The sequence below is a fragment of the Bombus flavifrons genome, chromosome 11 (genome assembly GCF_040668555.2).
Source record: "Bombus flavifrons isolate JBK064 chromosome 11, iyBomFlav1_principal, whole genome shotgun sequence".
NCBI classification, from domain to species: domain Eukaryota; kingdom Metazoa; phylum Arthropoda; class Insecta; order Hymenoptera; family Apidae; genus Bombus; species Bombus flavifrons.
Window position 1 is genome coordinate 10,448,353 of NC_138452.1, and position 27,365 is coordinate 10,475,717.

At 40.5% G+C, this 27,365-nt stretch overlaps 1 protein-coding gene across 7 annotated transcripts in view; it reads right to left on the minus strand.

The window, feature by feature from the left end:
• Positions 1-27,267, minus strand: part of LOC138184880 (klarsicht protein) — a 119,573-nt gene extending 92,306 nt beyond the window's left edge. For 2 of the 7 annotated variants that reach the window (XM_069123277.1, XM_069123276.1), the window contains exons 1-6: positions 25,650-25,736; positions 24,827-24,953; positions 24,608-24,737; positions 24,354-24,518; positions 24,070-24,271; positions 23,860-23,984 (exon numbers count right to left, since the gene is read on the minus strand). In XM_069123277.1, the coding sequence (XP_068979378.1) occupies positions 23,860-23,984; positions 24,070-24,271; positions 24,354-24,518; positions 24,608-24,737; positions 24,827-24,953; positions 25,650-25,704 (804 nt within the window). In that variant the 5' untranslated portion in view covers positions 25,705-25,736. The other 5 variants (XM_069123280.1, XM_069123281.1, XM_069123278.1 and 2 more) reach the window with 5 other exon arrangements.
• Between the last annotated feature and the right edge of the window lie 98 nt (positions 27,268-27,365).

Here is a 27,365-nt window from a genome sequence, read left to right on the forward strand (position 1 = left end):
GACGATAACAATAAATAACCGAGGAAACGGCTAGTACGGATAACAGCATTCTTCCGTAATTCTAAACGCGGCCGGCTTAATTACACAGCTCGCCAGGAACGTCGTCGCGTTGCCATTATCGTCTGCCTGCCGCTGGCGATCCCATAAAAATTCGCTAAGATCTACTTTCTCTTTATATGGACAATTCAACGTGAACTCGCCCGACCTCAAACGACCGACTTCAACGACCGCGAATGTCGTTCATCCGACCGGAGCCTCCACGTGGTTACACAAGGTGTCAGTCGAACGCACCAAGCGTGCCGCGCAGCCTACCGTCCCCTCGACGTTGCATCTTCGTCACACCTGGTCTCACCCTTCCGTAGCTCGCTAAAGAATGCATAGAAAAATGTGCAGTTTAATGGTGGAAAACGTACAAATATTTGTAGTATTCTTTTTTACAGCGCCGCTTTTTTAAGTTTGTAGTATCAATCGTAAAAAACGGAATAGAAGAGAATTAAAAAAATAATTGAATACAGAAGCCTGGATAAGATTTGACAACGTAAGACAGGCGTTTTATAAATTTCACATCTAATATAAGAATTATCAAAAATTTGAATCAGCTATAGGGACGAAATTTCTTCTGTTTCCTTTGGCAATGAGCTTCCTTCCTCCATTTTTATCGACGATTTTAAAAACTCTGACGATCTAATAATTAAAAATATTATCGGAATCGTGCTAAACCCGCGTGTTTTACGGCGGTCACCTTCAAAAGCATACTCAGCGAGTCAAGCAGCTATCGGTCATCTCGAAATCATCGCCATAAATAATATTTCAAAGGGAACTGCACTTTGACGAGCTCGTATACCACCCGAAGCAACTCAGTCATCGGATCGATCTTCGTTAGTGTGTTATAGCAACGTCGATAGATACCGGCTTATCAGCAGAAGATACGTATTGGTAAACACGATGTATTGCAGCGGCGGTATACTAACATTTCTACCTCTGTTATTCTACGAGAAAAATCAATCGACCACCGAATAAGAAGTTAAAATCTATATCGATGCAAACATACATCCTGCGGCGATTCGACCAACGAATTACTCTTCTTCCGTCACTTTATCCATATTCTCCATCGTACGAAAGGAATAAATCGATCATGGCAGACGAGGAACGTCCTCGTCTGGCTGCATAGCAGCGGATTACCTGAAGCGGAGCGTCCCTGACGACGAGCAACAAACCGGAGCGGTGCCACGATAAACGGATAGAGGACTCGCGCCATGTCTCGTAGGAAGTCGCTGGCCGCTATTTGCCTCTAGAAATCGATACATCCGCGACGTAACGAGCCGATTCTCCGTGACGATTGCGCGAAACTCGTCGTATCCTGGAGTCCCGAGAAACACGATACAGATAGGTTGGAGCGTGTCTCTTTGGTATCCGCTGGTATCCCAGAACGAACACGAGCGTTGCCGGACGGCCGCGAGTAGCAAGAGAGTAAATACGAGTAGTTGGGAATCGCGAGGCAAGTTACGAGGCGAGTTACGACTCGAGTTTCGAGTAGAGTTTCGAGCGGTAAAGCGCCGCGTCGCACCGGCTATCGAGGATTCCAGGAAAACGTATTAACCGACGCGGAACGCACAGCCTGATAATCGCTGCTACGGAAATCGTTTGTTTCCATAGGGCTGTGGAAAACAGGAAACAGAGGGGTACCTAAACAGTTTTACGATTGTTTCACCTGAAATCAGCATCGCATCGATCGCGGCTGGATTTTTATTTTAGGACCACGTCGTGACTAGCCACGAACCACCATTTTCGTTTTGTCTCTGTCTTTCTTTATGTTCCGCTATACTCTCTCTGCTTCTGTTGTTCTCGATGTTTCTTATTCCGTTTCTGTTAGACTATAGGTTATTTTCTGTCTGATCACCTCGTCGCAGGCACGCGAAAATCGCGGTTCGTGACGTACGCAACGTGTCAAGCGTCCCGAACCTCTCGATCACAACACTATCTAGTCTCTTTGTACGCAAATATAACAATGGAACGGCGATACGTGGAACGAGGCTAACGCGAACGTAGCAGCGGCAACGCTGCCTCGAGGACGAGCAGACGTAATCCTTTCTCACACTCACAGGACAATCGCGTACATAAGCCGCTCTGTATCACGTATATTACGTATATTCGAGCAAAACCTACAGAAGCTAAACTAGCTAAAGAAAATGCAAGAACGAAAACGTTGTGGAGAATACGTTACCGAAATGTATATCCACTCCAACGTCGGTTAAACGACGGTCAGACCAGGGCACACGTGACTCGTAGACGGTCGATCTGGAGAACTGGTCGAGAGAACTGGTCTCGAGGAAGGATCGTGCGATCGATGCACGTCTAGAGGACGGAAAGAGAACAGGAACCGTGCTTTGAAGAATACACGAAGAAACCACCAACCGGCATCGCGAGGCCGCACTACCAGAGCCGTGCTCTGCGAACACTGCAACTGCTTCTTCGTCTTCGGCTTGCCGCTGCTCGCCGGCACATTTCGCGTGGCCGCGTGCGCTCTCTGCTTACTCGCGTGTCACCACGCACCGGTCGGACGGCTGCGCGAACGGTGCGTCCCTCTTCTTCGCTCGTGGCACGCTGGACGGACCACGTTCTTCGGCACCGCGAGCACGACGCACCATTCGGACCCGAACCCTCGATACACAACGACGCTGGCGAAGGTTCAGTATATTCCTTTCTTCTCTTCTTGCGCAGTTTTGTTTCTAAGTCGGTCTGTATTTCGCGGCCGCGAGGAAACCGCGTCGGATGAAGCGGACAACTACGATGCAGAGATAGGGAAACAGGGAGAACTCAGGTAGGTAGATAGGTGAGCAGGTAGGTGGCAAGAGGAAGAGGCGTCGATGTACAGGATTTAAGATAGAAGAAGAGCGAGAGAGACTGAACGAGGGAGGTGGAAAAAAGAAAGAGCGCGGGAGAGGGGAAAGAAAGGTAGGGGGAATGAATAAAGAAACGGTTGGAACGGCTATGGACCAACCGGCCGGAGGATGGCACGAGCGTGCCAGAAGGGAAGAAAAGATCGAGAAGAAGAGAAGTCGCCCGGCTGACCCACAGTTCTACACCGGGTGTGCGTGAATGATATCGAGGGCTTGGGACGTGCCAGACGAGGACAAGGAACGGAGACGAGATACGTGACACACGCGCACGCAAGATGTACAGGGAGAAAAAGAGAGGCGACACCTCTCTTCTCTCCTCGGTGAAGAGGTCGACTGGAGATCGAGAAGAAACCGAACGATCCAGGCGAACCAACGACGGAGTGAGAAAAAAAGAAGGCTAAAAGAGAGAAGAGAAGGAGGAACGGGAATCTTGGAACAAGGTGCGCGCCACTGCGTCCGTCTACCGACGGCGACCGTGGAACGGCGAACTCTGTCGGTTCGTGCAGCCGGCGGCCAGCTGGTGCGCTCCAACAAGCTACGAAGCCTGTCGTTCGCGGCCGAGCGCTCGCCTTCGGCAAACATCGGCTCCAAACAAAACTACAAACTTTGTCCGACGCCCCTTGCGCCTCGAGTCCCCTCGGAACACCGTAGGTACGCCGCGCCTGTTGCCGCGCTTGATCCCGCGTGCACAACATCACGCACCGGACCGCCAGGGCCCAGCGTTTCCCTTGATCCAGCACTGTTCTCTCGTCTTCGTAACGTACCGGAGGAGAATGATACGCGGATTCTCTTTCTTAAGAGGTTGATACTTGACTTTGTAGCACGTAGGATGTACGGTCTATAGCTTATTTCATGTGGTTCAATCGTTCCATACTTCGAGAAGTTTGGCGTTAATTGGAAGCTCAACCTTTTGCGAGTTTCTGCAACGATCCATGCGATTTCCGGAGCAGACGAACGGAAAGTTCCGCTGTCCCGAATCTTTGTGTTCAAAGCTTCCAAATTAAGATACACAATTCGATGGTTGACGAATTTTTTGCCTCTTCGTATCGGATCGTCGATTGGTTCGGCGAAGGACACTGTTTTGAAAATTCGTTGCTCCTCCGATCCTAAAGAGTCAGGTTAGCAACACGGCTAGAAACACGGTTACGTAAGCTTTTCTAAAAATCTCAGCGGATGATAGATTCGATTATTTTCGATTCGTTTAGTACACGCGGATTGAAAATAGCAGGCGATAACGAGGTTAACGCGACGAGCAAATAAAGTGGTTACTCTCGAAACCTTGATTGCCAACGTTGAAAAGTATTATAGAACGAGATGGACGACGCGTGCGGTATCTTTGCAAAGCGAGGATATACGATCGAAAGTCAGACCGATAGAGAACGGCCGTTGGTTTCTTCTTTTTCTTCCTCTTTTTCGATCGTTTAATGACGTGATATCATGACTGTTATATCACGAACACCCTGCCGTAATAAGGTGTACGTTTCTACAGGCTGCTTGCAATTACGTTCGAGTTATTCGTGTTAACGCGTGCTCGCTCTGGTGAAATTATTTAAATGCTTGTACCTGTTTGTTACCAGTTTACAATGTAGCGTTATTACAGCGCTATTTCTGGCTGCTACCTTCCAATGTCATACGTCTAGCGTGTCTCGATTATTCGACCAAAGAAATACTACTTATATGTTTCGTTCGATCGAATCGGAGCAATGAGTTGTAATTTGTCTAGCTCGCAGATTAATCCGAAGGGAACATTAAAGGAAAAGCTTGTGCATGTGATAAGATAAAGATAATCTAGTTAATCCTATATAACAATATGGCTATAGAATATTTAAAATTCCACTCTTATCATTTATCGTCATCCATTAAACTAGCATCAAACGATGTTACTTTACTATCTATCGCGATTATAAATTCTTAGATGTTAGATCGTTGTAATTGGTCAACCAAGCTCTTATCGCAATGTATTAATATGAATCATAGTAAATAAACATCGATAGAGCTGACACGTGTTTACTTGAAACTAGATTCTTATTCGGGTTTCTGTGTCAAATAATGCGCACATTTAACTCGCATTTAAACAAATACAATAGCGAAGTTTCTCTCTAAATTTCCTCGGAACTTGCCGATAGGAAGACCTCCCTCAACGCTTAGTCCCCGAGCCTCTCTTTTTTTAGATCATCGTACCCGCAACGTGGCGCACGAACAAAGAGACCAATAGAATACTCCGTTTCTATTTCATGAATATTAAAACACTTTCCAATTAAATCGAATCGTCTGTTGATTCATCGGTGAACCATCGCAACACCGGGTAGCTGGCTCGATTAGCAAACAATGCGTTACAGTTACCATTCTCGTCCGGCTTGTGATAGAAACGTTGTTACGGCTCCACTTTCAGGACTAATCAGTCCACCGATTATCCCTGCGAATCGTGTTATTCCGATTCCTTTGGCGAAAGGTTTCGCGAAAACGAATTCGTCCCAAGCTACTCGATTTTACAATGAAGCATTAATCACGTGGCGATAATCTATTTGTCGGGCAAAAGAAGAACTGTCCGATACCGCCGAAAGGAAACCATGGTAAAATCATAAGAATCGAGTGACAAATTGACTGGCTGTGCACGTACGTTCGATAGAGGGAACGTCGGCTGACTTTTGACATTTCACTCGTTAACAACCGCGTGGCTTCCGCGGCATCGTCGGCGATCAATCACTTTGCGGGAGACGCGAAACTTTCGCGGAAAATATTTTTCGCAGATTTTTACTTTTCTTCGCCTTGCGGGAGAGAATTATCTCGATTACGCGTGGAACGTAGACGAGTTACAAAAACGAAGTTTCGAAAACGAAATTATAAACGAAATTATTCCATATTTCTATAGGAGACACATTTCTCGTCGTTATTTTCTTTTATAGAAGAGCAACGAGTTATCGATCAATTGCACGTCAAAACTCATCTTTGTGATAAGTTGCAAAACCGTACTGCAAGAATATTACGATGATACTAAAATAATAAAAGAAATCAACATAAGAAGAGCTCGAAGGCACAATCAACGACTGGCGGAAATGAAACCTAAAGACTATTACGCATGACTAAATTGAAAAATAGTTTCATAAATAAATCGAACACCGTGCATATTCTGGTCTCGATATATCATCCAACGATGATCTTTTGACGAAAGAACATTTTTCAGCGAAACGTTCGAGTCAGTGAAGAGTAGGCACGCTGAAAAGACTCACGGCGGATACTAATTAAGGAAGTAGACACGCTATGTTGAATGTAGCACGTCTGCGACGATAAAAGGATAGCGGTGCATAAACGCCTCGGCTAATTACTCAAAAAAGATCCATTGTTATAGATTTGATTAGCCGCGCGTTTCTGTAAAACTGTAATACCACGTTGTTCGCTCGAGTAATCCAATTACCGATGCTCACGCCACTCCTGCAACTCATTCCGATTGATTTTTAATACGCGATAAGGATGTTCGTAAATCAGGACCGAGACCGCCGATAGAATTAATGGAAGTCGTTTAGAAAAATAAAAAAGATCGTAACCAAAATTTCTCGTATGAAATTCAGATTTTTTTCTATTTGCATTTTCGGCCTTTTGTTTATCGTAACAGCGCACCATTGTTATTTTTGTGTGGGCTTTTACATGGACCCTCGACAAATTTCGTATGCACTCGAAAATGCGTGAAACACCTTTTGCATTATGCATGCACCTTTGTCTTGGTTAAATATTTTGAGCCGGAACGTGCATACGATTTTTAGTATTTTGTACGTAACAGAAGGTATTATAATAGAAGTAGATAAAAATAACGTTGTAATAATGCAAATGGGGCGCTATCAAATCGTAAATTTATTGACGTCTTACTCGAGTATAAATTATTCAAACGATAATCTAATTGATCTTTCGAGAGACGTTATGTTGAATTTAACGAACAACCACGAACTTCAGTTCGAGTCCAACTAAATTAATTCTAAACTAATTTTCACTGCTGCATGTGTACTGTTTTTCTTAACACCTTAATCCGTAATGCTTCTCTGCAAAATACCTTTTTTACCTTATACGAATTTTTGTCATTTCAGGCGTTTCGTCTTTTTATCACATTCTGTTTTGTATGTAATTAGTATCGTTAGCAAAAAGAAAAACAAATAGGAAGCTATAAAAAAACACTTTTTTAGAATTCGTAGAAAATTGCACGCTTACGTAAACTATTAAATTTACTTGCTCGAGTCTTCTAAAATAAAAAAAAGGAAAAAATAGGGAAGAAAAAAAGAAAAACGAGCAAATAAACGTATTAAAAGGTATGAATAGTGAGAATCGATATTTTATGGCTCGCCTTTGACCGGATAACGAGGAAGCACGAATAGCCAGCTTGCAGCGTGGAAGTGTTATCTTCGAACGAATCCCAAGTTTTTCGCAAAGGAGACCACTTGCTTCCAGACAAAAGCTGGCTTCGTGTGAACGTTCGGCACAATGCAATCGACTGGCTGTCGTAAGTCGGAAACAGAATCCCGTAACGCAGAGGAGCGCAGCGAGTCGATGCGAGGTGACTTGGCGCAAAAGCACCTCGTGAACGAACGTGGGAAGTAGCACCCGGAAATGATTAGGGAACAATAATCTGACGTAGCGAATATGACGAAACGACCGTAATTTCGATGATAAAACGCATCGGCTGAAACATATTGCGCTCCATATTAACGCATCAGAGACAAATACCACGAGAATACTGATAATGGAGCCTGCAACAAATTACCCGCGCTAATGAGCGTTCCTTAAGAAGAGTTAAAGAGAAAAAGTTATAGCTTTTCATCGTGGAAACCGCATTAACCCTGGCAAGTAATATAACAGTCGCATGAACTCGCGAAAGAAACTGTGTCAACATTTATTTTCTAAGAAACGAAAAGCGAACAAGATTAATATTCTTCGCCATGTCTGCTGAATAAATTTGCGAAATATTAATATTCAACTAGGAACAACGTTTACACGTTTAGTCGCGTTGCTCGATACAAGTTCCTAATGAGAACACTACGAATTTTCCAAACGACCTAATATGATTATTACAATTTTCGAGAAGTAAAGGGAAAAAAGAAGGATCGAAGTTCGTCGCGCATCTATTCATACCATTGAGCTATTAGCGAACTACGTAACTCGCTCTAATCTCGGTCACGTGTACTCGCTATTTCCAGAACGAAACGCTCGCAGAACCAACAAGCTTCCCTTACCAGGCCGTGTAAGCAGTGATAACGATAAACAAACTCTCTTTGGCTACTTGCTTCGCCAACAAAAAGAAAAGAATACGCGTACCGCGTTTCATCGCCGTGTCCGCGGCAGAAAGCACCGCGAATTTAACGAGAGCAGAGGAACGAAATCAATTGCGATCAATCTGACGTGCCAGGTGTGAAATTGCGAGAGCTCGGCTTCGGGAGCGGTGGCATTCTGACGTGGCTCGAACAGGAGCAAAACGAGAATGATACGGGAACAAGTTGTGTATTCAATACGCGGTCTTGTTGTACACACCGTTCCATGAGATGCCGCGTGTTGTCGTTAAGCTGGGTTGCGGTGATAAATCAAGCCGCGATAGCAGGCCAGAAACGAACGATAGTCAAATAGTTAACGTGTTAACATAATCTGTGCATATACGTACCAGGCTAGGAAAAGTGTAACGAGAAAGCAGTCCGTTTACCTTAATCGTGGAACGAAATTGATGCTACGAAACGAGCAATTAATTATCAAAGGCTGGTTGGTCCGCATCGTTCGAGATAATTACGTCTACTAATAATTCGCTGTCGATGATAATTTCGTAAGACAAAGTCGTGAGCAACAGACGTTAATAGAAGCTGATTGCTCGCTGGAATAATTACGGAACGTAATTGGATAGAGTTCGAGAATAAAATCATGCGATTTTCTTGATAATCGACTGGTAATCCGTTGGCAATGGCATTACGTGATTTACCGGCTGTTAGCGTGTAACTTATTACGTATCGCTGCAACGGTCGACCAGGGAAGCTTTCCTTGTACGTAAGCTTTACCACGGGTAATTACCCGCACAACTTCTGGGAAAGGTGCGTGGTGCCTTCGATGCAAAATTTATACGTACACTACGAACACGCCTATCGTTTGTAACGTGGTTGAGAAAAGTGACAAAGTCATTTTCATTATGGCGGGCCAACGTTGAATTCCAGCTTTGGTCTGTGATTTATAACGACAATCCCGGCGTGTGATATCGGTGAGAGGGGCAGGCTTGGTACAGGGACGCCGATTGAGCTTCAACGTCAAAATACATGCAAATAGACGCGGCATAAATACATATAAACGCGTATTAAGATGTCGTTTTATTGGACAAACAATTTTTTATCGCGCGGATGACAGCGCAAAGACAAGAGTAAAGTGTTAGAATTTCCAGTCGAATAATTACAAGAGGTACTATAAATGTCCAAGCGTACCGAACGAACGACCGTCCACGCGTCTTACCGGTCATTTAGAAACTCTTAAGACGTCTCTTATCGCCTACAACATCCTACATAAATCACCAGGCAAACCGCGGACCTATTTAGATACAGCTAATCGCTGATCCTGAAAAATTCATAGGATACGTCTTCATACGTACACATCCAAACGATATAGGATAACGTACCTTCCTCGAATACGCGTTTCTTTGTCAACTTTGCTACAGTCAGAGATACAACTTATTCGCCACGATCAACCAGGAAACCAGAAACGATTCGTTAAGCTATACGCGTAATACTAGTGCATCCAGTCGAAAAATCGTTCTCTGTATACCTGTTATCTTCGGTCACGGAACGAACGTGGGAGAGTTATATGACGATAACGATATCCACCGTACGCTTAGGTACCCTTTACAACGTTCAATACCACAATATATAACGGGTAAATGACAACCCGTCTGGCGGCTTATCGAGCCGCGCAACGATAGTAAACGATATTTGAAGTCGATGCTGATAGTTACTCATTTTCTATTACCTGAGAAATTCTAAGGGATCGATAAGTTTTAGTTCGTTTCGTTCGGTGAAAGTACGATAACGACTTCTTTCGAAGGTTCTTTTAAGAGTATTATCTTGATTGCGTATCTATGCATCTCGGATGGCTTCGGAAAGAAAAAAATAGAATTCCCTTTGGAGCATTTGCATATTTCATCAACATTAGTTCTCAATATCTGAATATCTGACGGATACGAATTTCAAATAATTGCATTCTCATCGCTCGTAGATTTAGAAATTGAACCGACATGCAACTAGATCCGTAACTGTAAGCACCGAGTAACAGCGACGAACATCCAATATTATAATGAGATTTCACTGGTTGTTCTAACTAGATCAGTGTGCCGATTATTTTTACGATCCAAACAACCGGCAATTTACGACAGACGACTACTCAATGACTATTAGAATCTCAGTCGAAAGCACTTGCGATTAAAGGAACATTTTACTGCATTAATGTCAACAAAAACCGACTAATGCCTAAAATTACAAAACCATCGGATCGTTAAATTAGACACCCGAAGAAGTCACTTTAACTCTATTATATTACGTTAATATTACCATATCATCTATTAATTCGTATTCTTTTTCACGAAAAAACATAATACGCTTCCTTCTAATAAGAAACTCATCGAGGAGAAAAAAGAACAAAAAAGAACTGAAGCCCGTTCGTTCGAAGCCTATGTGTTAATTCAAAGTTTACTAGCCAAAGTTGCTCTTCGGTGTTTCCCCCGTCGTAAAAAATGCTCTAATTAAATAAGACAGTTATAATCAGAAGAGGAGGTGAGAAGCAAGGTATATCCGGTCATGGGCGCGTTTAAAACGTAATTACTGACATTACAGGTGCACTGCTGTAATAACGCCTCTTTTTTCACCTTCCGCTTCTACTATTTTATATTTCTATCAGAAAAAGCACACATATACGCGTAATAAACGACCAATTATATTCGGGAGGCGTTACGTAGCAAAGCAATGAAAAAGAAAAGTCGATTAAAACGGCACCTTTCGATTTTACTTCTAAGTTAGTACATATTTGCTCGCTTCGATACTTCCTCGTGAAAATCGAGTTTCAATTTTTTGCTGACGAAAAGAGCCACATAGATTCGTAGAAAAATTAAAATAGAGAAAAGCTCGTTTACGTAAAATCGCACCGCGTCCGATTATAGTAATCTCGGTCCTTTCCCTCGCGCTTCCTGTAGTCGCCAGAAAATACCTTTCTCTTCCGCGAGCCTCGAAAAACAACAAAATCAGTCGCAGAAGCCACGTGTCGTGGCGCGATCTTCCTCTTATGACGATAGTTTCAAACGATTCTTCTAACTCCATCGACCTTCGGCTTATACTATCTACTAACTATATACTAACTACCGGTTCGAGCGAGTACAAGAAGAAGAAATAAAAGCATAAGACGAAGACGAAGACGAAGACGAAGACGAAGATGAAGACGAAGACGAAGACGAAGACGAAGACGAAGACGAAGACGAAGACGAAGACGAAGACGAAGACGAAGACGAAGCCGAAGACGAAGACGAAGCCGAAGACGAAGACGAAGACGAAGACGAAGACGAAGATGAAGAAGAAGGAGCAGGGGAAGAAGGCGTTGTTTAACGCTTTCTCGTCTAGAACTTTTATATGTGTTCGACACTGTCGGTCATCTGACTACGAAGTTGTAACGTTTAGGTACAAAACGGTGACTAGGAAACAAGGAAACGCGGAAGAGGCGTTTGAAATGGCCGTTCTAGGAACTCGCGAAGGGATACGTTGAACGATAACCAGTCGACACGGTCGGTTCGATGGAAAAACGATCTCTATGGTAAATCAGGATGATTGATCGAACGTATACCAGACTTCCATGTAAACCGTGCATAATGATGTTCGCATAGGAAACTCGGCGTGTAGTCCTTTGCTGTCTAGTCACTTTCACGCGAGCCACGGATGCGACCTAACTAAAGCTCGCAGGGATTCTCCACTCCCCCATTTCTTTCTCTCTTACTTGCTCGACCGGCGATCGCGTACTGAAAAATTCCTGTCTGTGTGGTTCGTGTGTGGTAGGTAGCTGCGCGGGTGGTGTGGTCGAGCGTCCTTTCGGCGGTGCTTTGTTTCGTCCGGACCGAGGTCGACCAAGACCAGACCCACTTTATTTGTTCGTCGAATCGAAGGACGAGGCATCGGATTTCTTTAGAACTGCGTTCCACTCGATGGAATTTCTTGAATATTTTATACAGCGATTTTCAGTTGTTTCGTAATGGATGAAAGTTATAAACAAATATTTCGAGTAGATTTCGAAAGAAAACATTCAAGTTTTATTTTTCTACAATGCATTTTATCGCCGTCGTTGTATTAACGGATAACTTTTAAAACAGTTGTTATTTAATTGTAAATCAAATAAACAGTTCAAAATAAAAAGCTTGTTTACATCCACGCTCCATTTGATCGTTAAATTTCACTCTTCCCATCTTATTGATATAGTTCTCCGACGTGAACATGTTCATTCGCGAAAAGATATTTCCTTCTTCGAGACAGGAAACCAATTAGCAAGCGAACTTGTATCCATCATTTTATTTTCTTTTTCCCTTCATTTCAATAGAACCACGATTAACAGTAATTTTATTGACGTAATAAAAAATGTATCGGGCGATAAACGTTACTCGACATCTGCCAATAAATTTAATCATCCAATTTACATTCCTTTATCTCCATTTTCTAAAAGATGAAAAAAACCATCTAACGAACAATTATTGTCTGTACTTCCATTTTCCAGTCGTGCTTCGAACGAACACAGTGAAAGGTACAATATTCCGGTAGACGCGTTTTTCGTTCGATTTGCTACGATTCCAGCTGTGCTTGATTACGCTCGGGAAACAATGTAAGAACGGCGAGCTCCTGTAAAATTAATTTCTGCGGTACAATTAACGCGTCTCTGTCGTTGGTTAATTAAGGTGCACTAAGGAAACGAGACCGCAAAAACATTCTCACGCGATGAGCAATCTCTTGGAACGTATATAATATTTAAACGAGAAGTCACGAAAACGAACAAATGTTTTCTAAATGTTCCAACGAGTTGTGTTTAGCCAGGATTTCTAACCAACGTTAACGTTTAAAGAATGACAACTAGTTTCATCGGAAAAACGATGATCATCAGCGTGATTAAAGCACCATATCAAGTAGAAAGCGTTCCCTGTCGGTCCGCATCCCACATTTCATTTTTCACAGAGGTCCCTATTCTTTCAGTGGCGACGTAACTCTCTATGACCTACTGTAACATTCAAATAACATTTCACGGTGTGCCGTTGCGAGCACAGAACATCGTGGTTCCGTACGTCGAGTATCTTTTTATTTTTCGAACGGGATGCATACAATCGAGACGAGGAAATTTACGACACCGTGTACCATTCGTCGACGACGTTGCTTTCGTTCCTTTTCGATCCTTTTCGATGATCTCTTCTTCCCTATTGTCACCCACGTAGAGAAACCATTCGCCATCTCAGCTACCTGTTTCTCTCTCTCCCTCTCTCTCTCTCTCTCTCTTTAATTCTTCTGTTAGAATTTCTTCGCAACAGGCTCAGGGAAGCGCTTATACTCTCGCGAGCAGAGTTAACGCTGGCATTATAATAATGTGCTGGTACAGGAAGCCGGCACAGTGTCTCTGAACCAACGCCGGTACACTGTTCGCAGCACGGTTTATTATAGCCTCAAATTGTTTCAATTGGTCTTACATGCGGGACTAACTCTTCAACAAATTCCTCTCCGCGGCCATTGTTCCCCTCGTGAGTCACTCTTATCTCTCAACTGTCTCCGTCTGAGTTACCTGATTGAACTTTCACTCGATCATAAGACAGACACCGTTGATAAATTCGCGGGTGCTGTCCTCGTATCGAGGAACCCTTTGTCACACGAATCGACGTATTGTCTAGATCAAGAACGATTCGCGTGGTGATAAACAGCGACGATGCGACGGGCAGATTCATCGAGTCATGTTCGAGGGAAACGCGTCTCTTACGATTCTTACGGTTCTTACGGTTCTGCTCTACCGTACAGAGGGATATACAGGCTTTCTTCCAGCTGGGATTCTAGATGGTCGCGCATTCAGATCTGAATCGTGGATTGTCACGGAGTGATAAGCGAAAAATTGACGAAGCCACGAACGTAATTTTACGGTACGTTTCCGTGTCGCAAGCACCGTGTTGGGAGATCGGAGGACGTCGTTCGACTCGAATCACGCGATTGCGTCGATTTACGTCGAACGATGGTACATCTTACTAAATGTATGTTTAGCAGGCAAAAAAGGATTATTGAAACGTCGAAGAAATATCGACTCTTCGAACGCTCACTTAGGTACGGTAACGCTTACTTAAGTAGCTATTAAAAAATCGTAAGGCGAGAGGTTAAATCGCCGATGTCTATCCAATCGAGAATCAGCATCTAAGAAACTTTCATCAAATTTACGTTCGAACAAGATATCAAAGTAATATACATGTAGAAGAGTACTTGGACGAGTACGAAATAGAGTAGAAGGCGCGCGAAGACCCTCCAACAGTCCTTACGCAATCACCAGACGAGACCGGTCGTCAATCGAGACGAGCCCTAAAACTGCAGTCCCATAGCCAAACATCACCAGCCTATTAACTGCATTTGTACGACTGTCAGTTACTAAAGCTAGCGAAATGGAAGGGGAGGAGCAAAGTTCGTGGACCCAATTGAAGATCCTCCGACCCATTGGAAGACCCCACGATCTTGCATCGTGCCACCTTACAAAACGTTGATTCTAATCGCCTACACACGAGTCACGCCCGAATATGTCTAACAATAAATTCCATTGTCGGCAAACGTTGCCTAACCGCTCATCGCCTATACGCTATGTTTGCGTAAACATTAACCTGCGCATCGGCTGCCGATTATGGCAATGATCGAACGAGAAACCGGCCATAATTTAAACAAGAAAGAAACATCCCCTGATCGTTCACGGTGAGCTCGTCCAAACACGTGGGCGTTGCAGTTGCATCGATAGGGCAACAAGAACATTGCAAGAAGACCTATGTACGTAAACGTGCGGTCAGCTACGGTGAGCATTATACTTCATTAGATACCAGTTTCGTCACGCTTTCACTCGAACTTGTCCAACAATGAGACGCTGAATTCAAAATGCATTTCGCCTGGATGGCGAGAGACATACGAATATACGGCAGGGGGAAAGTTGCAGTCGTGACTCGGTGACTTTCCACGATCTACATTGTCATTCGCTGGTCCAACGTGATAGGGACCGGTGATTCCTGGTGACCCTCTTGATTAGCAAAAGCAACAATTCTTGTCGTGCTTCGTTCTGGACATCGAGTTCGAGCCACTCGAACATGTTATCTCGAGAGAGAGAGAGAGAGAGAGAGAGAGAGAGAGAGAGAGGGAGAAGGAGGGAATTGAAAATCTTTAAAGGTCGATCGCACTTGGAACTTTTCCTCGCCCCGTTGCAACACAATAGTCGATCGAACAATGGCATGGAGCACGCGACCGTTGTTTCTGCATCGAACGAAGACGGCGAGAAAAGATCGTTGGAAGTAGCTCCCGACTACCGTTATTATCGATACTCGTCGATTATTTTAATGCCAGCGTTATGTAACGTGCCCGTGATTCCTGCCAGCTTCACGTGTTTGCAGACAATGCCATACCGTGACGAATCCAATTAAACTCTGACCCCGGTTGTCTAGCTCGATCGAACGAATGACAAACTTCCCGCGAACGTGAGTAATCCGTTCGATTCGTCGAACCGCGGATGATCGAGCGTTTGAAAACGTTTCAGATCGTTTGATACCGTTTAACATCGTTCGACGGAAGGATCCAAGGACCTGCGATCACGACATGTCAATCTGCACAGTGATTCTAACCGACGTAGTAGCAGCATTACGGAACGAACAAATTTCCTCAAACATCTCTACGCTTCATCGATGTTCGCTTTCCGTTTCATCCTCGTTACGCGCTACTGTAAGAAAGTTGTATCAAACGGTGACATTCGTCGACTAGGAGGTCAGTCGGTACGATGGACAGGCTGACGCGCGACTTACGTGGCTGTTAACCAGTAATATTAATGACGCACGCTTCTCCACGACTTGGACGATACGTAGTCCAACGATGTTTCACAACTTCCAGGCTAATTAGAACAGATATCGCACTTTGTCATGGTCGGATCTCGTTTCGAATTAACGAGTACCGTTGTAAATGTTACTTGTTCCGCTGATATCGTAATAATAAAGTAAATCAGAGCGGATACTTTCTTATTCTCAGCTAGTAGTACACTTTCGAGCGTGATGACCAATAAAGGATCGTACAATTAACTAAATTGTACTCGTTGTCTAACTTCATCTGCCTGTCTCCTATCTAGGTCGTGAGAAACTTATCTAACCGTAGCGTTTCTAAAAAAAAACTTTGTATATATTGGATCATCGTGCATATTGTATATAAACAAACGAAATTTATGGGAAAAGGCTTAGTCTCGCCATAAACGTTGCGAGAATCAACGTATTTTTGCCTGCTTTCTTACAGGCGTCTTGGCTAATTAAAAGCACAAGAAACGCTTATCCCGCGTTACAAGTTCCCATCATGAATTTCACTGGATAAGATACGACGAAAAATCTGCGCAATAACGTTTATGAAAACACTGATCGTCGATTAGATTTTGCAATGCAAACGCGTCTATTTATTAAGGTACGCGGATGATTCCACGGAGAAACCGCTACGTGGCACGAAAATCATAGCAGTTACATTTCTGAACGAGCGTAACCTAAATCAAAAAGTCCGTACTCTCATGTTCCATCAGAGAAATCGCGCGAACGAAAAAAGATTCCGTGTGTTCCTTTTAAATACAGCAGTGAAAGCAAAACAGTCATAGACAAATGGAATTTATTGTTAGAGGCAGATTTTAATAACCGCTTTAACATAACGGTGCTACCATGAACACGATGAGAGATTGAAAATAAAATGAGAAGATGAAACGAGGAAAATATAATGAGATTTAGAGCAATATAAACTTTCTATCGGTAACATTCTTTTATACTCAATCTGCGAGTTTTGTAGTGCCTATACTCTTCTGATTCGTACGAAGAATGATACGTCACGTTTCTAGTATTTTATGGAAGAGCAAAGTCATAGAATCAACAAAAATGCTATTCTTCTATTTTTCTTCGTCATTTTTATATATATAAAAAAAAACCATCATCGATCGAATAGCGTTCCTTGTTAGTCAGGAACGTTGTAGCGTACTAACTTGAAATAAATCCAGTAGTTCTTCTGTACTTCCCGCGTCATTAAAAACGTCGTGATATTCCACTGAAATCTCTATAAAATCCACGAACTCTTCTCGGTAGTTCAGGCTTGGTACAACATTCGGTGCGATCGCGATAAGGTGGAAGAAACATTCGGTTGGCGGGACTTTGAAAGTCGATGTAGATTAGAGTCGGTGAACAGTGAGGGAGCAGGAAGAATAAATTGAACCGCAAAGGGTTAATTAAACGCATACGTGCATGACGCGCGCGAGCTGAAACTGGTTGATATCGAGCGAACTGGCTATGTTTCGGTGATAGTGACCCAGTAGCTCGGAGCGACGCGACGCGACATAACAATTCTGCTTCCAAAGTAGCGGTACCTATCGATGCTCGATGCTTCACCCTGCGGACACTTCACCGCTTCCCAGTAAACAATTAGACGTGACTTGCTCCAGATCCGTAACAACTACCGTTGCTCGTCTCTCGATCATCCTTCACGATGCACAAAAATTCCCAGTGACTCGTGCTACCGGTCACCACATTACACGTGGTCGAGAGGTTCACTTGCTCGTTGATTTATCGATCCAGAGAAAGAGAAGCTATAACGATTTCAAAAGTGGAAACTAACGAGTCGTTGATAGATGCATAAGTTGTCTTTCTCGTCTGACTATTGTGGTTTGGAATAAATGCGGGGTGGGGCAGTGTTCGACGTGTGGAAATGATCGATTGGAAAGAGTATGGAGATAGTTGAAAGCTTCAAGAACGAGATCGATTCAAGTGTTGAGATCGATGTTCGATTCTTCGGTATGTAAAATTGCTGATTTTTAAACGTTAATGAGATATATAACGAATCGAATGGAAGAAAAATAAGAAAACGCTAGCTTCGGTTTCTCGTTGCAAAATACTTATATTCGATCTTTTCTCCACGCATACATAGTACAATGAATCACAGTTCGATGTTACAATTCGTAGATCTTTTTATTTCATTCAAAGTTTCGTATCAATTTCAGAGTGTAAGAAATAACTGGAAGACAAGTATCGCGCGATTTTATGTCGTGGAATGAATATCGCATGGAAATTCAATCCTTCAGATTGCAGTACAAACTCAGCGAAGCATCAATGCTATCTAGGCATTCTAGTTGCATAGCAAAGTAAATAATCCGATCGACTTGCAACATGCTAATTTTTCGTCCAACGTCCCTCTATTGTCAAACCGAAAGCGAACAGAACGACGCTTAATCAGATTATAATTACCCAATTCCTATGCTCTTGCTATATATATGTCGGGTTTACATTGGAATTAGGATTAGAGGCGTGAAACGAATCGTCGTTTGGTTTACGCATTGTCGATAAGCAATACAGAAGACATTGTCTAGTGCAGATACGATTATTATAGAATTGGACAAGCAACCGTGGCAATTAGACACTCGAGAAACTAATGATAATGATCCTAGGTTCAATAACGAATCCGCGGTCGACGGGGTGATGGATGAACGTGCCCGCAAAATCTAAGTCGGACTCTTTGTTAAAACGGGGAATATCCACCGAGCGTACAGACGCTAAGTAAGTCGCTAATACGATCTCGCGAGAGAATGACTTTTCGTCGCGATCATGCTGCAGAGGAAAACTATGATGGGGTGTGTCTAAGGACACGAGATCATCGGATTCGTCGAGGATAGTCTTCGTTCAGAAAGTAAGGGAAATTAACGGTGCTGCTAATTGGTCAATCTCTATATCGGTGGTTAGAAAAGATGCTAGCCGCCCTCGAGGGAAAGTTGCTAGTGGGAGACGCCGTTCGTTGAAAAAAATAGATCTCCCCTATCTTCCCGTAGTTGGGACAAAGACTGTTTATCTGCTTGAAGGACTTTAGGTAACTAGATTTTAGTGTTTATAACGGCCCTCGGGCTAGCTGATCACGTACTGTGGAGACACATCGACAACTGGCAATCATCTTACTCGAAGAATAGGGACTGCGTGTGGCCACGGGACAGAGACCGTTGGAATGTTTACTGTCGCGTGTCGCCAGAGATATTTCTTTTAAGGAGAGCTATAGAATTATTTCATACATTTGTTAGGCAAAGCGTTCATCCCGTGACCGCGGCTACGTTCGGCGACTGGCTATCGCCTCGAGCCCAAGCTCATTATCACAAATCTTGAACAAATACAATCGGATCGAAAGACGACAATTGTTTAATTACGCCTATGATAGAATCTAGATTACGGTGTTAAGGGATTTTCCCGGGGTTCCAAAGGGAAGACTCCGATGTCCTTTCATTTCCGACATATACATCGATATACGTTACGTTATAATGGCTGGAATTGTGAAAAACTTATGAATTTATATCAAGATAATGATGTTAAGTTGTAAATTGGGAAATATTTATTTCTTTGCAAATGTTTCTCAATACAGATTTTTGCACGTTTAAATTTCGCACAAGTGCATAAAAATCCGTCGATTAATCGCCGTCTGATAAAAGCTACGTTTCCTTTTGGCCAAGTGTTATTTTAAAAAGAAATTTTTTACCGAGATACAGAAACGAGAAAATATAGTAAAAACTGAGAATATCAGCGAAAGCAAACATTACGTTATATTTTCTTTCGTTGAAATTCGCGTTTATTTAAAAAATGCTGAACAATATTCCGCAGGTTTCGATAATATATCAGTGTGAAATACTTCTGATAACCAATTAATATTCTGGCAAATTAAATCGAGAGAAACGCAAACTTGAAGAAACATATTTTTTAAAGGTAACTCGGCGTAAACGTAAAAGATTAAATACACGGCGTACCCATTGATTTAACGAACTGACGAGCGTATCGTTTCGAGGGAATCGTAGAATGAAGAAATAACGATTTACGATACGTAATTTCAACGGATACAATAATAACGACACTTTCACGTCGTTTAGGCAAGTTACAGGCAAACGAACGTGTAACTTGAAGTTCGATAAAACAAGAATCCTCATTGCGCGTTGCATAAACCTTTCAGCGACGCGTGTAAATAATAATGTAATATTGGTTCTTCCAACCGATACACGCTGTAATTTATGCCAGGCGCGAAAAGGTTAAAAGATCACAGGAGATTTCATTTCGCGCGAGGTCAGCGATCGATTCCGCGGAATCGGAAGAAAGTAAAAGCACTTCTTGTCCTTCCACATGCGGACGAAGATGAAATAGTATTAAAATTTACTAACTAACAATTTCGAGGATTTTTAATAATAAAGACGTAGTTTTTTTAACAGACGAAGAAAGAAAAATCAAACTTTGTATTCCTTCCATTAGTAAGAAAAAAGTTCTGTTCAAAATATGTATATTCGGATAATAAACCATACAGTTGTTAAAGAACCGGAAGTTTGTCTATTGGATTCTAATTATAAAGGAAGTGGAGTTAAAGCGACATAATAATTATAATCTGAATAAGCCTATGAAAATTTATGCGAACATTATTCAACGGTGTATGTAGGTGCGGAATAACATTAGCAATCGTGCGAACGGATATAGACAATGAATGAAATCGTATGATTAATTACCGGATAATCATTACAATTTGCTGTAAAATTTACATTTACAGACTTTCTACAACACACAACTTTCGGCAATTAAAAGAAACATATTATTAAACGTATCTACTAAATTTCAATGTACAATATAATTATTACGATATAATTATTCAAATAAGCTACCGCCATCTTAACCCACTTTAATTTTTAAACCTAATAAAAATTCGGTCGCTTCTATCGATTTCTACAAACTGTAGATCCCTCCATGATGAAATTAAATACATACATTCGTTAAATACTTCAACATCCATCAACATGATAGATATGCTAAAATACACTTTATGTAGACTTCTACTCATCTTTCAGTTGCTAATATCAACTCGGTATCGATCTTCAATTTTACACGATTCACGAGCATCAATGAGCATTCGTAACATATGTCCCCTAGGAGACACTCGACTGGTCGAATAACGTTTACTTGCATCGAGAGGCACAAGTACCGCCGCCATCAATCTTCATCAGCATTCTGAAATTCTATCGATCGAACAATCCGAACGATACACAACGTAAAATAAATTATGCGTTCCCCTTACGTCAGATCCCCCCTTAGATCGTTCCCCTTAGATCATTATCGTACTTGTGGCACGTATTTCTCTTTTCCCTTTTTCCTTCTTTTCGTTCCGTCAATAGTACCTGCTCACGGCCTTAATACCGAGACTTTCATTTTATTTTCTCCATCGAATCGGAAAATCACGCGTATGATAGATTAATTGCTTTATCTGGAGATTCAATATCCATGTATCGCACCCGTACTACGATAGCCTCAGTGCGTTTAATGAATGACGTATATGAAAGATTCCGAGTCGCGCGATAATTCTCGAAAAAATCGGCCCCTTTACCGAGCGTGCACTTGAACAATAAGTTTCTAGAGATTAATTAACCATGAAGGCGCGAGTACTTTCACGATGATAAATGTTCCAGCACTGATTGGTGTTTGCACTCCGAACGAATGTTCCGTGCTTTTATTTGCTAACGTAACGTTTTATTTGCAATTGTAAGGCAAACTAGATACGTGGCAAACTTGAATCCTTTTTCTTTTTTACTCTGATTTTATAAAATTCAATTTAGCTCTATTTAACTTTCGATCGGTACCTAGATAATTCAGAAGGATTTGAAACAAGTTGCTTAATTGCAAAGTACTTCGTTTTAATTTATATTTTGTACGTAATAAAGATTATACATATCATTTATCGCGTAAAATACTGAATATGGATAAAAGTTGAGACTTCACGGTTTACAGAGTTAAAAATTGATCTGGATCTTTGTACCGAACGTAATAGCAGCTTTCACTGTAACACTACGGCCAGGGGATTGCGTAACGTAGAAGCTAGTCAACGTTTGTGAAGCACGTTTCAACCTTGACTATTTTTTACACGCGTGACTCGGAAATAATTTATAAAACGATCGTAAGATACACGATGTTCGAAACAACGAATTTTCTATTTCATAGCTGAGATTGAAGATTCTATGGAATTTGCTTAAAGTTAACATGGCATGTGGCTTTGATAGGGAGCAACGAACCGGGGCATAAACAAATTTATTCGCGCCAGCTTACAGAGCTAAATTTAAAGTTATTCGATGGACGCTTTCGTTCGATTATATCGATCGAAAGAGTAAAACGAGACAGGATAATCGTGTTAAAATTTCAAAAGCATGATACGCAATCGCTATTATCTACAAATCTAATTAATTATCTTCTAATTTGTAGAAATTCAATTAGAAAGATAATAATTTTAACGATGAAGAAATTCTTGTACTTTTTGCGCAAAACAAATTGCAACATAAAAAGTATACTTGGTCCTCATAAATTAAATTCTTTCGAAACAATTTTAAACATTTTGAAGGATACATAAAAGTACGTGTTTTGAAACAGAAAAAATGCAATTAAACAGAAGTAACTTTTACTGTTCGTGTTATCAAGATTCTCTTGCATCTGAGAACGAAAGCTACTTCCACGTTGAATTAAGGATTAATTAGTTAAAAATTCATATCTTATTTTAATTTCGACATTTACAGTATCTTATTATTACAATATCGTAATAAGGTTTCGCATACAATTTCTTGCACTACTCTACAACTTACGTTTAGAATGAAGTAATCTTATTTTGCATCGAATAATATTTAATACTAATTCTGCCTGATTCAAAATATTGCTAATAATTACAACTCATTCTGGAAATAACATAGGTGATTACACTGAAAAATCGAAAACAGAAAATCATAAATATGTTTGCAATCATGATTGTGAAATACAGCGGGATGAGAATGAAATAAGGCAGATTCGACTATCTTTCTACACAATATGTAGCCAGTAAAAAAATTCAAAAACTCACACACTCGCAGCATCATCACGTTACAGTACATAATACTGTAGTTATGCATACATTCACGAGGTCCAGTACGTATCATGTTTTGTGTTGGGATGCAATTAAGGGGGGAGGAAAGGAACGAAAGAAGAAGATAGAAAACACGGTAGAAAGATACGGAACTAACACGAGTCGAGTTCCCGACGCCCACCTGATCATACAGTACAGAGTCGACAGAGAATCGTGCTGAAACTAAACGTGCGGCGACTATCGTCTCGCCATGACAAAAGTAAAACTTGCTCCATTATTTCTGGCTGAGATTACACAATTACTGACAAGAAATCACAACGAAAATTCCAGGTATTAACCATCGATTAATTTCGTCGTGATCGCTTCAAAAATGGGCTTCGATCGCTTTTTTAAGTTGCTTTTCATATATTCATGCCTGTTACGTATATTTCAAGCATGCCGAGCGTAATTATTTACTATTACCAACGTTTATCCCATACGCCTCTTTAAGTGTGCGTTGTCGACTATTTCCGTTAACAATAAAGAGATATATCCGGCTCAGAAACGGAAACGGCATACATATTTGTAATATTGATTTAGCACGTTAATGACTCGTATAATATCTAAACGCGTCGCTCGTATTCGTTTGTCCGGATATACTAGTAACTCTAATTCAACGGTTTCATCACGGTTTTAATAAACTCTATTTTTATTCAATTTAGTATACAAAATTTTTATCGACGTTTTCAACGAATATGTATATATTTTATTAAAGATATATTACTCGTTGCAATGTAACTGCTTTATATGCTATAAAAAATTACTACTTTTATGTCACTCACCATATGCTCCACTGCTTTTTCCTCGAGCTCTGCTAACGTCCAATCTACGTGAAAGCTCAAAGGCTGAAGGCGGGATTCCATTTCACGGAGCCATTTCCTTAAACACTTTACTTCATGCTCGAAATCTATAATGCAAATTTTCATTTAAATATTTTGAATTCACAGATGAAAATATAATTAATGAACTTCCTATTTCAACGAGAAAATTACCTGCTGATATATCCTGTTGATTAGATACAGGCCGCTCAACAGGTGCCATAATTTGTTCAACTAATTCCCATTTTGCATTTAAGTGGTCAACACGCCACGCCACTTCATCTTTCAAAGCAGGGGCACGTGACACTAGTTTTCCAGCCTGATCATTAAATAACTTTCTTCTATATGCCCTACGTCGCAGCTCCTCCATGTGAGCCTTAAATTTATATTTTACAATAATTTAATTTTTTAAAAGATAAACAATTTAGCACAGCATGCTATGCTGAAATGATACATACCGCACGCAGACTTTTATCTAATAAATTTTCTTCTTTGCAATAAACCAATTCTTGAAGAACCCTTAGCCATGAATATAACTCTGAAAATTGACTACTAACTTCTTTCAAACTCCATGACTGCGTAGATACATCAGTCTCGTCCCATGTTAATTCACCATTAGCTTCCTATTAATGACAAATTAAAACATAATATAGCATAAGTCATATATGGTTTATGTCTAATTACATTATAAATATCTAAATCAAGTACATACTCTACAACTATCTATCAAATTAGTATCCATAATATAATCATAGTTAGAACGTATTGCTGCCCAAAACTCATCTTTGCTATCTTCACGATTTGTCCACAAACGTTGATGGTGAAGTTGCTTTGGATCTTTCCTGTAATACAAATAAATTATTAAATGTAATATAAATAATATAAACTGTATAAAATATTAACTATAGTAAATATGAAAAATTATACAAACCTCTTTTTTGTGAGACTGTTGTATGGCCTTTCTATCGCTACCCCAGCTTGGCCATGTTTTTCTAAGCCATGGCCCAGCGGTTGTAGCGAAGATAAGGAAAAACTTATCTTCATGGCTTTGCAGTGGTCTGTAATTTTCAAACAAAAAGAGCATGTATTCACATTTATTGTGCATAAACTATGAGAATTAAAAAATAATAACCATCAAACATAAAATTCTAGAATTACATTTCATTTATGGACACTTTACTATTAAAGTGATGCATCTTTAACCTTAAAGATATAAGAATTAAGGTGCATAAAACAAGTTATAACACATATATTTACAATGTATACTTTATATACATCATAAACATAAGACAAAATCAAGAATACTAAACTTAATAATATATTTCAAATGTCAATAAACATCTACAGTTACAATTACATGCCTACTTTACTGACACTATTCTAAATCATTATGATACTGGGGAAAGTTTAATGAATGTAATATATCAAATATTTTCATATATTCTCCTTTATTTGTAAATATGAAAATAGTTATGCCCAGTTATAACTAAATTTACAAAGAAACAACGAAAGAATAAAAAATATAACCTTTAGACTATTATTTATAAAGATACTTTTCTGTATTTCAAAACTGTCAAGTGTCTTTCACATAATTTACCTGCCACGTATAAGATACTACATCTCACATACGCGGAAATATAAAAAATATCTACGTGACCGAATGTCTCATATCATTCTTTGAATTCTCACGTCACAGAAAAGAATTAATCGTACTGAATGCATTAGACGCAACACACAACGTAGAGTCTTTCTACCTGAATTATCTTCAACATTGAACACATTAGTCGAACACACGTGTAGATACAACATTTAGAGGTGTTAATGTATACACACCATACATAAGCAATTTGTACAGGTAGAGCGTCCAAGTGTGTACATTTTATCAGAAATACAAGAGTCTCGTATCATATACGCTCCGGCTTACGTTTTACAAGATAAGCACACAAGAATATACAAAGTTGTTGAAACGTTCGCGTATTCCACCGGAATACTCACTCATTCTTATCGTAAGTAGTCATGAAATAAAGTTAGCATTCTTTGAAATGGTTTCTGTTTAAATGTATTATTCAGCACAGTAGAAAAAAAAACGTGATTGAGGAAACCGGAGAACGTTGCAACGAGAACTCGAGTTGGAGGGGCTGCACTCCACTGCATACATTCAAGGCACAGCTTCTTGCCTTGCAAGTAGGTATGCAAACAATATATCGATACACCTGACCCGAGGCATCGGTCCAAATAGATTTCAAATAAAGTTTATTCAACGTTTATTGTAGCCACCGTCAATTCGGTTTCGATGCATCGATCGTAGTATCGTATCGATATTCCCAACCATGGGTTTTTTACATTCTTTCCCAAGGGAAACGTTACTGAAAACTTTTAGTAATATTGCATTCACTCACTCATATTACTCGTCGCAACGCTGAATAGACAGGCGATCCATTTGGGCGAACGTTAATTACTTGTCGATAACATTTGCACAATTTTTATCCCAACGAAACCGCCAATTTTTTTTTAACAAAATACCGCCTTACACACCACTGTGCACACCGACATGCACCAACGTGCACTGTCGTACTGCGCATGCGTGTTCGCGATAAGTGTAAGGAGCTCGACTCATGGCGGATTCTTAGTAAGATATCTATTCTTGTTATTGGAATAAAGTGAGATGAACTGATGCGTAAGAAACTAAGATGGGATAGAATTAGGAGAGATATTCTCGTATATGCAATAAGAAAGTCTAAATAGACGCGATAAATTATTAGGCAAACTACCATGCGGCATACGTGTCATACTTGCGTATAGGTATTTTTAATATATATTTTAGAACGATTGAACTATCACAGATGACACGTTTAAACTATCCGGATGAAACAGGTTTTGTATAAACGAAACGTAGAAAAAAAGGTTTAATGTAAAATTTATTAGTCACTAGACTATAATAGTTAACGATATGAAATAAAAGTAATATTTTCATGACGTTAATTTTCTTATCTTTTTCACCTTTAAAGTTTCCATATTGCATGCTATTATTGCAAATAATATCATTACTGTCTTATAAATTAAATTGAAATGTTAAAGAGAATCTTCGTGCATCTATTTATTCATTAACAAGTATTGACAATGTATAGAAACCACAAATTTCCGTGTTCTTATATTTCAACATATCATACTTTCCTGACATAAATAGTCATATAATCTTTCGACATAAACATATAAATTCATATCACCACACATCTTTAACATAAATAACTTCGTAATCTTTTTTTCTTTACAATTCTTAGCTATTGAAACGATAAAATATCTTATTGAATGCATAAAAATGTCAAATATTCTTTACTACTAAATATTCGAATTAGTTTTACTAGTTTTAAATCTTGCAAAAAGATGCTTGATCTATTTTTTAATGTAACTTGTAACTTAAATGAACTACTCAACTTCAATTGTTCACGAAAGTTATTGAACAGGTCAGG